We start from the raw sequence: 11972 nt of genomic DNA, 5'->3' as shown, positions 1-11972 counted from the left end.
GCCACCCAAGCAAAAGCTTCATTTGGCAACTGCCGTCGGACTGACGGGTGCAGTTTGCTCTGTGACCATCTGTCCCAGTCCCCGACACTTTCCACAGGGTTGCTGGTCCAGGCAGCCCCGTTGCCATGAACTGTGTCTGGCTTCCCTTTGCCATCTGGAAGCAGCGCTCCTGGCTGGTGACCATCATCCTGCTCCTCCTGCTTCTGCTCCTCAGGCACCTGACCAGAAAGTGAGTAATTTGGGCAGGGGGAAGTTTTGTGTCACTCGGCACAGGCTGCCTTTGAAAGTCAGTCCTGGGGTTGGGGCTCAGCAGCACCACTGAACAGTTCCCCCCCCCCATCTCCTTCGGTCTGCTCCTACTCCAGAAGGGAGACCTCCTAGCTAGACTTGAGCCTCCCTCCCTTCCACTCATTGGAGGCCACTACTGGGCCAGGTCTCCCTGAAGCCATCCTACTGCAAAGATCCTGGCACCTGTTGAAATGCTCCATTACCGCTAGCCCAGAAGCTCCCTTTCTGCAGCTGAGATGTCCAGGTAATGTGTGGGGGCATGAGAGCATTCTTGCCGTCCCTGGCCTGTTCGAGGCTCTTGGTGGCACAGAGCTGCAGCAGCCTCTGCTGTTTCCTGGCCACGCTCTGGCACATCTGCGCTGCCTCTTGCCTGCCTTTTTATGTTCTTGCTACACTTCAGTGCTTGCAGTTCTGGCTAACTACAAGCCAGCTCCCACTGTTTTTCAGAGAATCACAAGCCCTAGGAACCAGCTGCCAGGAATAATGATGTGCTTTTGGTTTCAAGAAGGGTTCCCCGAACCACTGGGGGTGCCATCCCCACTCCTTCCCCTAGTGCCCCATGAGCTTTGCAGAAAGCGGGTGGTGCCATTGTAAGGCAGGGCTTGTTATTGGGCTCCCTCTTTCAAAGGAAAGAGTTTTCCAGCCTCTGAAGGATTAGGTGGGCCGGTAAGCACCCGGGCTTTCCTTAGTGCGTGCTTCCATTCCACCTTCAGCCCCGACTGATTGTGGTCATGAGCTTCTTTTGCAGAGCAGACGGAGCTGGCCCCTTCACGAACTCAGTGCATAATGGCCTACTTAACCCCAAGGCACTGAGTTTGTTTATAACTAGAAACAAAGCCCGTTCTGGGAGGAAAATACAACGGGCTCTAGAAAGGGCAGTGCAGGTGGGCCAGGCATTGCCCTCTCCCCACTGCTGCAATGGGGGGGGGGGCAGGTGCCTGCAACCGACAGCGGCCCATTCCGGCCCCGGTGGGGATGGATCGAGCCTCCACAGCCAGGGAGTGCCATTGGGGGGATGCCAGGTGGCTTGGCAGGCTCCTGAGCCTGGCAGTGGCTCATTCCAGCTCTGATGGCGTCAGATTGGGCCACTGCAGGTGGGAAGTGCCACGGGGGGGGGGGGGGGCGGCAGTGGCAGGCAACCTGTCAGGTTCCTGTGCCCAGAAGTGGCCCATTCCAGCCCCATTGGCACCAGATCAGGCCACTGCAAGCGGGGAGCACTGCCAGGGAGGTGGCAGGCGTCCTGGCAGGCTCCTGCTCCTGGCAGTGGCCCATTCTGGCCCTGTTGAGGTTGGAACGGGTTGCTGCCTGGACTGTAGCAAGCAGGGAGTGCTGCTGGGGGGGTTGGCACTGTCAGATCTGTGGCTAAATAATAGTTGTATCCAGACTACTTTCTGCAATCAGACAAGAGTCCGTTGTTTTCAAAAGCTTTACTGAAAAATGCAACCATTATAATACAGTACAAAGTATTAAGACTCAGTAGGCCCAGCCTCCCCCCATAGTTCTCAAAACAATCCCTTTGAAGCTGAGAAAGTGAAAGTTTCCCAGGACTGGAAAAGCTGTAGTCAAAACATTCCTCTGGAGAGAGAGAGCTGCTAGGGAACATCTTGGCACCTGTGAAAGAAGCACTTAGAACACTGAAAGAATTAAAATGGAGTCTCTTTGGTTACAATATATAGGGAAGCATTCTGAACCTGACAGGCACCAGGTTCCCTGGTGGGCTCCTGTGCCTGACAGCAGCATGTTCTCCCCCCTCCCCCCCCCAAAAAAAACCAGGTAAAGGAGGCCAGGTCTACTGGCCCCATAAAGGAATGGGAGACAGACCCTGGCTTCTCTGGGTCCGGAGGTCAGGTCTACTGGCAAGGCTATAGGCAGTAGACCTGGCCTCCAGGAGTACAGAAGTCAGGTCTACTCAGCTGGCAGAGCCATGGCAGGTAGATTTGGCCTCCGCAAGTCCAGAGGCCAGGTCTACTGAATTAGCCAAGGAAGGAGAGGTAAACCTGGTTTCTGAGGGAATGGAGGCCAGGTCTACCAGCCCAGCAAGGGAAGCTGGAGTGGCGGGAGTGATGGTCCTTGTGCTCCTGCCAGCTGCCCCGATTCAGCCTAATCAGGTAGCAGGCGGGCAGGGAGAGTACTGCAGGGGGGAGTGGGGAGGGGAGGAGACATGCAGAAATCAGGCTGGCAGGTGGGCGGAGGTGTGGGGAGTGAGAGGAGAATGCAGGGAAAGGAAGGACAAGCAGGAGGAGGCTATAAGCTGCGGGGCGCACTGCAGAGGTGAGGGTGGGCGAGGGGAGCAGTCAGTGTGGCGTGTTCATTTGCCTGCCAGGTGCCTGGTTCAGCCCCTTTCAGCTGGAGGCGGGGAGGGAGGGGAGCAGGCAGCGCGGTGAGCTCCTTTGCCCATCAGGTGCCCCATTTGGTCCTGTTCAGCTGGCAGCATGTAGAGGGAAGGAAGCAGGCAGCGGGGCACGCTCCTGCTCTGGCCGCCTCAACAAGGCCTGTTGCCAAGACTCGCCTGTTTTCCCTGCTACGGGCACATGAGAGTGAGCCTGCACAATGGAATCCCGGTGAATCGTCTTGAACACATTTAAGCTTTTATGTAGTAAGATATACACAAAGCACATGAAAGAGCAAAGTGCTTCTATAGTGGAACAGTCCCACTGACCCACGAGCACTGCCCCTTCTTGCCCTCTGCGGCGCCTAGGGGTTACCAGCAGCACTCTGATCTCTGCCTGCCGTGCCACCCACATGGTGCCCATCAACCCTCAAAAGGGCTTTTTGCTCCTTCTCTTGTGACCACTATCTTATCAGGAATGGCATTATTTACCTATGCTGCCACTGCAGGAACGTGTTCAAGGCAAGCGCCTAAAGAGCAATGCCTTAAAATCAGAAACAGCAACATATATTAATAATTTTAAAAAGCAATTAAAAACAAAACAGGTAATAAGGATCGACAGTGCTGCGTGGACAAGATGACAGGCATGGATGCACACATGTGAAACTGCAGGTGCCTTCACTTTGTGTTTTCTCCTTGAAAGAAAAAACATTTTGAATATATTGTTTGCTTGTTTGGGGTGTCAGAATTTCAGTAATGGAGATGGGGCAAGTCCTTTGGGAGACAATAGGTTTAAAGCAGGGCTTTTTTTCTGGGAAAAGAGGTGATGGAACTCTGGGTTGCCCTCGGAGAAATTGGTCACATGGCTGGTGGCCCCGCCCCCTGATCTCCAGGCAGAGGGGAGATGAAATTGCTCTCCGTGCAGCTGAGCGGCACGGAGGGCAATCTAAACTTCCCTCTGTTTGGAGATCAGGGGGCGGGGCCACCAGCCATGTGACCATTTTCAAGAGGTGCTGGAACTCCGTTCCACCGCGTTCCAACTGAAAAAAAGCCCTGGTTTAAAGGCATGAGATTAGGAGAAGGGTCCCAAAGCATTTTGAGCCTGTAGGCTTCTTTGGAAGTTTGAGAGAGGTTGGTGAAAAAGAAGAGGCAGAGCCAAACTCAAAATGACTGCTGCAGGAGATGGAGAATTGCACAGCAGCCACGCTGAACTCATTAAGCTCTCTCGTTCAATATCTACACTTTAGTTGGATGCATGGTCCAGCCACTGGGAATATAACAAACCTGAAGGAGTGAGTGGGCTTCTACTCTTGAACAATCCTTGCCCCTCATGCAATAATTCATCTCCTTGGACGTTAAAGACCAGAACAAAACTCCTGCTTTGCAAAACAATAATTGTTCAGGCCTGAAGGGGGAATGGAAAGCACATGCTGACTTAAAGAAAGCCCTGGTGCTTACTAGTTCTTGTGGTCCGCCAGTAGCTGCTATTGCAACCACGGGAAATCCTTTTTATTTGAATCAGGGAGGCCAGTAACAAATTCCACCTTACATTGGTGCAGCCCGCTTTCTGAAAACCTTGGTGAGCTCCAAGTGGATTAAGGGCAGATGCCCATGGACGACACATTTGGGAGCCTTGAGCTAGGGCAATGCAGGTGGGTGAGCTGAAATCTGGGCTGAGTTGCAAAGACCATGCTGTGCAATAAGAACCGTATTGTGAGCCTGTCTCCTGGGCAAGGTGGTAACCACTCAGCACCTCCCCTTAATGAACTTCCTTGCTTCACGGTTGTACAATTGCCTCTGCCTGTTTCATTAGCTATTTCATGTACTCTTGTCGTGTCATTCAGTATTCTAGCCTTAATTCAGTTGGTTTGTGTTGGTCCTCTTTGCAGCCAAAGCAACTGCTGGTTAATTTTCCATGATCACTATCTCACAGGCCGTCGTCACACGGGCTTCTATTTAGCACGAAAATGGCGCAATTTCCCGGCAAACACCCACCTTATTCCAACACTGATGCGATTTTCTCTCTTCTGCTTTGTGCTTGATAGTCGCGATATTTTGCGCCTCAGTTTGAATGCCTCACATCGATGTTTTTCGCCTCGCCACGCCATAGGCCCACCCTTTTTTTCTCTCCTCAATCCCAGAATCCATTTCTCCCGCAACTCCCGTTTTTTTTTTGTAATAATATCCTTATATCGCTATAACAACATCACACAATGAAAATTTTCTGCTGAAGAAAACAAGTAAAAATGACTGAATTGCCATTAGAGAAATTTTTATTTTAACCCAAAACCACACCTCGCTAAAAATGGCCATGTTCAGTCATTTTCCATTTTTTTAAAATTACGTTGTTATTCCATTATAGCGGATTAAACGCCAAAAAAAATTAAAAGGGGGGGGGAGGAGCTGTTTCTGCGCCCATTAGAGAGAACGGAACAGAGCGCTTAGGTGTGGACAGCTGGGAGCGCGAAGAAACGCAAGGTGACCCAAAGAAGCGTTACTGTGCCGATATCAGCGATGACGCTATATGCTGTAAATTTAACAGAACAGATGCCCGTGTGACGACGGCCACAGTTGTATAATTATGACAGAGGAAAGAAAAACAGCAATTTATTTAGCTGCAAAGTGCTATAAAATTATCTATCACCTGATGAACAAGAAGAACGGATTAAATTAAAGGCTAATTCAGAAATGCAACAGCCGCTGCAAGTGAAAAGGAAGTAAAGATGCTGAGAAACAGAAAATGCTTTACAACAACAGAGTGAAGGAGGCCAATTTAAAGGGGAAAGAAGCCTTGCAAAACCTCTTTATCAGTCTGTATTAGACACATTTCTGCACAAATCACTGCAAAACAAAGCCAAGACAAATCAGGTCTTTTTAAAAGGCAGCAAAACACCTTGGTGCCCAAGTCACCCAAATAGACAAGCACTACTATTGCTTCCTTAATCCTAGCAGTGGTTGGTCCTAATTCCCAGTCAGTAAGAAAGTAGAGGAAGAGCCATCATGAGATGAATTGTCTCAATAAAGGTAGTAACAGCCTTCAGGTTGCAACAGCTGAACATGGCTGTTGATAAGATGCTCTGGAAGTCATTGAGTCAACATATATCAAAAGCAACTTGATAGCACATAAGACGCGCACAGTGTGAAACATGCCCCAATTTGGGTTTATTTTTAGGTATCGGTAACAAAGTGATGTACGAGAAAGACTGGTGCAAGAATATGACAGCACAAGCAGATACACTGAAGAGGTGGGTGGGTACAGTGCTGAGGCATGCAGTCCAAGTAAGATGCAAAGTACATTACAGACTGGATATTAAGAAGTCCAGAAATACATGTAGCCATTCTCGGCATCTGCAAAATGAGTCATATGTAAAAAAGCAAGGCAAAGGATTTTACCTGTCCTATTTTGCATGGAGCAGTCTTCTGGGAAGGCAGGCATCCAGGTCTCTGATGATCCACACAGACTTCAGACTCGCACACCACTTGGATACTTAAAAAGAGGTTCAGAAGGGATGCTTGGGAGGAGAATCAAATGGGGGGGGGGTCCAAGACGATCCAGAGAAAAAGCTGGAAGCTGAAGGAGCTTTGGCCCTGTGTACGCTGAAGGTCTGAACCACGAAAGGTGTGAGGACTTCTCAATAAGCCAGAACCTTCTAATATAGAGAGCCTAAACAGAAGATCTAAGTTGGCATGTAAAAAGGGAGGAATTGCGTTTTTACCTATTTCTTTTGGAGAGCCCTTGCTTACTTTGGTGATGTGCTTAAAAGTGTGAATACGAGTACTTTTTTCTCTTTAATAAATACTTTTAAAATTCTTAAATGTTGGTAGCTGTTCCCTGTACCACAGTCTCCCACTGCTCAACCACACTACCTAAAACAGGTGCCACAGGAAGAGGGTAGACTGTTGTCAAATGGCTGATTCCGCCGTGGTGCAAAGATGCAGTCAACAGTCCCTGCAGTAGCCCAGGTGCTGGTTGGGCACAAGGCAGGGCTCAGAGGGGCACGCCTGCACAGGGGAGGTGGAAGCCTTGGCCCTCCCTGTGAACAGTGCCCACAAAGGTCAAATGGTGGCAGCGGGTGCAAGAGACAGCAAAAGCCTCTGAGAATTGGAAGGGCACAAGGTGGGTGGCACGTGCAAAGGCAGAGACTCAGACTGCCACTGGTTAACCCCAGAAAGCAGGAAGGGCATTGCTTGTGTGTCAGAGCAGCTGTTCCGCCACAATGGGCACCGCTGCTCACGTCACTCCAGAGTTGGGGCCTTTGACGGGTGAACTTCCTTCAGGCTTCAATCTGCGCCATTGCCCTGAAAAGACTCAGGTTGAGGCTGGAGTCTGGCAGAACAGATAGACATGTCACAAACCAAAGGGTAAGAAACTGTTGCCAACAAACTGGAAACTGAAGGATCATGGCAAGACTAGTGACAGGAACATGCTTAGGTTCCAGCTCAGTTCCTCTATTTGTAATCAGTTTCTAGAGTCTTGTATATTGTTGAAGGTATATGGTCCACAACAACCATCTTCTAGAGTCTTGCTTAGGATAGGTTGTGGAGCTTTTCCATTCCACGATCACTGAAGCAATCAGAGCATTGCTGTCCCAGTCCAAAGTTCTGTCCAGCTCTTGCAAGTAGCCTCCCAGGGCATTAACCAACTACTCATTCCGAGCTATGCAGATTAATTCACCTTTCTGTGGCTTTCTCTTACAGCGAAATACTGAAGATCAACTCTGGAGAAAAGCTGTTCAGCCGCCAACAGAAGATTACTTTAACCCGCTCTTTGGCTAAACAGTGGGCTGCAAGAAAGTCTGGCTTGGAAAAGCAGGGAAGACCCAGCGTTGTCTTTCTGAAGACCCACAAGACAGGCAGTAGTACAGTGCAGAATATACTTTTCCGTGCCGGCGAGCGGCGCAACTTGACTGTGGCCTTTCCACGCTACTCCTATCAGTTTGCATACCCAGAACGCTTCTCCGGGGACTTTGTGGAAGACCTCCCACCTGGGGCTGCCCACTTCAATTTGCTCTGCAGCCACATGAGGCTGGACGCTGGGGAAGTCCAGGCTGTCATGGCCCCCCAAACCATCTTCCTCACCATCCTGCGGGATCCAGTGCAGACTTTTGAATCTGTCTTCCATTACTATCGAAACATCGTGCCCGCCTTCCAGCTACTGTACAACCACTCCAGCCCACTACTTGCTTTTCTTGAGGCATCAAGTCAGTACTATGATGCTCAGGATGTCAGCAACGGACTAGCCAGGAACCCCATGACCTTTGACCTGGGCCTGAATGCAAGCCGCGAAGCAGCCCCGAGCAGCCAGTGGGCAAGTGAGCTGGAAAGACTTAACCAAACCTTTCAGCTGGTGATGCTTGCAGAACATTTTGATGAGTCCTTGCTTCTGGCACGGGAATTGTTAGGTCTAGACATGGAAGAACTGGTTTATGTCCGGCTAAATGTCCGTCATAAGGAGTCGTCGCCTTTGGCAAAGGAGATGGGGCAGAAAATCCAGGCCTGGAACTGGTTTGATGTGCAACTCTATAGGTTCTTCCAGAGTGTCTTCTGGCGCAAGGTGGAGCACTATGGCTATGTACGCATGAAGCGCGAATTAGACGCCTTTCGGGCCCTGAGGCAGAAGACTGTAGCCAGGTGTCTAGCAGGGGGCCCTGTTGGTCCAGAGATCATGGCAGACGACCTGCGGCCCTGGCAGCCGGGAAGTGTCACCATACTGGGCTATAACCTGAGGCAGAATCTCACCTCTGCCCAATACAGAGACTGCTTCAGAATGGTCTTACCAGAACTCCAGTATCATGCTTACCTCTATTACAGGCAATATGGAAGGAACATGCGCCCCCTTCCCACCACGTAGGAGGTCAATGTAAACAGTCGTTGAAGGGATCTGAAGTCCAGTCTTGCTCCTACAGACTCCCCCATCCCCTTGTCCTCTCACAGCAGACAGGGTACACTGGGGGTTTGTGATTCGAAAGCAAAATCTGAAGTCTTTTGCTTTTATCACGAGGAGGAAAGAATTCAAAATAGACTAGTTCGAAAAGGCAGGGATCAACTTCTTGCATCGCATGTGCATGAATATGTTTTCAAGGTGGCCATGGGAGTCGGCCGAGGCTTCTGCTCCTCAGGTTGCCAAAGGGCAACTGAGAGATCTTATCTCGCCCTTCACCAGTTTCGCAACAATGGATAGTGCTGTTGGCCCTTTCCTGCTTCTTCCAGCACACTAAAGGCAGGGGGGAAAGCAAAAAAAATCAGATTGTATCAGAATTGTTCAGCTACTGGTCCTTTGTAACAGCCCATCTGCACTGTGTGTAGAAGTATGTGTTTGTCTGTTTCCTCCTGCCTTTTTATAGGGTTGTGAATTCTTCTACTAGGTTGATTTCTGGGAGACAGGCGCTCGGCCCTGCAGAATTTCTGCAAAGGCCAACAGGGCTCCTCTACTCTTCAGAGTTGTGTAGAAGAGGGAATGTTAGCCAGTGTCTTACCCCTGCCTGACAAACTGCTGCTGTTTCTTCTTTTTAGGATATAGATATAGAACAATCAAAAAGAGTCCAGTAGCACCTTTAAGACTAACCAATTTTATTGTAGCATAAGCTTTCGAGAATCAAGTTCTCTTCGTCAGATGCCTGATACAGATACTGGCCAAATACAGAAGAGCAGGAGAGAGAAGAGAGGCGGCAATTAGGGAGGGAGGAGGAGGGTACAACCAAAACATTCCTTTGCTAGTATATGTAAACATCTCCTTTTGGTGTGTGTATCAGTTGGCTTCAAAGGAGTTTGCCCTGTTAGTTTGTAGCAGCCAAACAGCTAGACCATCCAATTCCAATGTAGTATGGGCCTTCGACAACCACAGCTCTCCCTGCCAGATGCATCTGACAAAGAGATCTGTGGTTCCCGAAAGCTCACACCAGGTGCCACTGAGCTCCCCCAGACCCCACCTCTGTAAAGGAAATTGCCGCCTCTCTTCTCTCTCCTGCTCTTCTGTATTTGGCCAGTATCTGTATCAGGCATCTGACGAAGAGAACTTGATTCTCGAAAGCTTATGCTACAATAAAATTGGTTAGTCTTAAAGGTGCTACTGGACTCTTTTTGATTTTGCTACCACAGACTAACACGGCTAACTCCTCTGCAGATATAGAACAAAATCTCTTTGAGTCATCCAGTTGACTGGCATCAATGCGATATAAAAATACACATTTAAAATACCATTGCCATAAATTTGATTAACTCAAACTTCAGGCACTTAATGAAAAAGCTTAATTTATGCAGTTAACAAAAAGTTTAAATTTATGCAGACGGAAAACCATTTTAAAGGATTAACGCCATCATTCTACTAGTCAGAATTTGCAGCTGTTGGAATTTGTGCATCATTTGAGGGAGAAAAGGGCTTTTAAAAAGTGAAATAGTTTTTGGACTGAAGAAAATAATACGTATCAAAGGGTAGCTTTATTTTCCTGAACTCTAGACCCGTATTCTTATCACTCTCTCCAAAGCAGTCAAAACACATACAAACAATGTTGGAGCCAAGACATTCACCTGTCTGTTCAAGATAATGACCACCAAAACATCTTATTTAAAAGCGTATAATGCCTTTTAAAATAACAGAAAAAACGGGAAGCCACCCTAAACTCCTCGGTGCGATAAAAATGTAGAGATAAGGGCCCTGTTGATTGTTTCGGTCATGGTACAGGAAAGCAGGAGCAACATATTCACAACTTCTCAGGTTTTCAACTGTTGAAAACCTGGTTGAACTTACACAAAACAGGTACCAGCTCTCACCTGAAGCTTCCTGTAGGAACTTGTATCAGCATCTTTTCAGCAGGACCAAGATGCCCCCCCAGACTTCTATGCCAAAGAAAGCCATGCACACAATGCACATCTGAGTCTATCCTCTCGTAGAGAGAACCTACGCAGCTGAAAAATGACTCCCAACTTCTTCCCAACTGCAGGCACTGAGCTACTGCAGGTGAGGAATGGAGATGTTTAAAAACCTCTCCCAGGCTTGCTCAGTCAATTACCCCCTTCCTGGAAGTGGCAGCCCAGCTAGCATGCATGTTACAAGTTTCATGGTGATATTCTTTCAATTGCCCAGAGCTCTTGTACACTATCACTTTCTGGCCCCATGAATTAACGCGATGTCTCCATGACCCCAGAAAATAATAAAAGTATGATATGAAAAGGCTAAAGAAATACATTTGACAGGTGATATCCAGACCCTTCAGAGCTTGCTGTCATAAAAGAGAGCTCCAACATCAACTGGGTTTCATCCTGGTACTGTGACCAATTTTAATAATAGCTTCAAAGCAGAATGTGAAATATCCCCAGTTCAAAATTATAATGTGATTTATTTAAGAAAACTGCTAGGCAACATAAAAAATTAAAAAACATAAAACGAACTTATAATGGCAAAAGGCATCAGAAGTAATTTCCAAGATGAAGAGAGATGGATGCTATCTCCAGACAAAGAAACCAGAAAAAGGAGCTGACACCCGCCCCCATGTTTAGCAACTCTCAACTAGAAAACGGCACCTGCAATGGAAAAAGCTACAAACAATACAGCCGAGTTTCCTGTGAGGTTGGGGGATTAGCCAGGTAGAGTAGGCTCTTTGGCCAGCGAAGCACATGATTAAAGAAGGAACAAATCAAACACAAATAGTATATATAATTAAGTTTTAAAGTTTTTTTTATATCATCTGCCTTACAAAGGAGAGGGAGCAGTTGAGGTTAGGGACAAGCCACATAAATATTCACATTCCAGCCAACTGACAGCCTGGCTTTAGCAATAGTCAAATTACTGGTCAAACTTCTGAAATCCAGCCACTATAGGACTCTCAAACTATAAAGAAAATGGAATTATAAAAGTAGAAAACAATGCAGCAAGAGCACAATAGTGTATGCAACAAATTGATGATATACAGCATAGACTACAGCCCTGTTCTCTATTGTCCTGTTACCTTTATAAAGATGTCCTCGCAAAAAAACTGTTTTACATAGTTTGCAGAATTACAGATTGCTGGAACCTTTCTTTGAAACTGTAAATACAATCTCCTTTTCCCTGTCCTTTGTCAATTTCCTGTAAGGGAAACAGAGCATTCCAACCAAGAATGCCCATCCTGTCATTTGTAGCTGAACTCGGCTCAGCACATCCAAATATTGTTTTGCAGTAATTCGGTAGAGCATCTGCTTGGTCCCAGGTGTTCAATCTCCTGTTTGGAAAAACGACTAGACAAAAGGGTAACGTGAAAGATCTCCACCTGAGACCCTGGAGAGTCACTGCCAATCTGAGTAGAAAATACTGAGTTTCATGGACCAAGAGTCTGATTCAATATAAGGCAGCTTCATGTGTGTTCAAATAAGTAAACAT

At 47.8% G+C, this 11972-nt stretch overlaps 1 protein-coding gene across 1 annotated transcript; it reads left to right on the top strand.

Moving 5' to 3' along the window:
• Nucleotides 1–125: 125 nt before the first annotated feature.
• Nucleotides 126–8468, top strand: LOC129345783 (galactosylceramide sulfotransferase-like). The gene is made up of 2 exons (XM_055003013.1): nucleotides 126–229; nucleotides 7316–8468. The coding sequence occupies exons 1-2, from the start codon at nucleotides 126–128 to the stop codon at nucleotides 8466–8468; spliced, it is 1257 nt and encodes a 418-aa protein (XP_054858988.1).
• The last annotated feature ends 3504 nt before the right edge of the window (nucleotides 8469–11972 follow it).

This window comes from Eublepharis macularius, chromosome 18 (genome assembly GCF_028583425.1).
Source record: "Eublepharis macularius isolate TG4126 chromosome 18, MPM_Emac_v1.0, whole genome shotgun sequence".
In the NCBI taxonomy this organism is placed as follows: Eukaryota; Metazoa; Chordata; class Lepidosauria; order Squamata; family Eublepharidae; genus Eublepharis; species Eublepharis macularius.
Note: the sequence above shows the minus strand (reverse complement) of the source record. Positions and strands in the feature narration are given on the sequence as shown.

What these genes read in the sequence shown, in the direction of transcription:
- LOC129345783 (XM_055003013.1), top strand. Translation starts at nt 126, where the DNA reads ATGAACTGTGTCTGGCTTCCCTTTGCCATCTGGAAGCAGCGCTCCTGG. An exon ending in CTCAGGCACCTGACCAGAAA is followed by an intron (nt 230 to 7,315) that starts GTGAGTAATTTG and finishes TTTCTCTTACAG; the next exon opens with CGAAATACTGAAGATCAACT.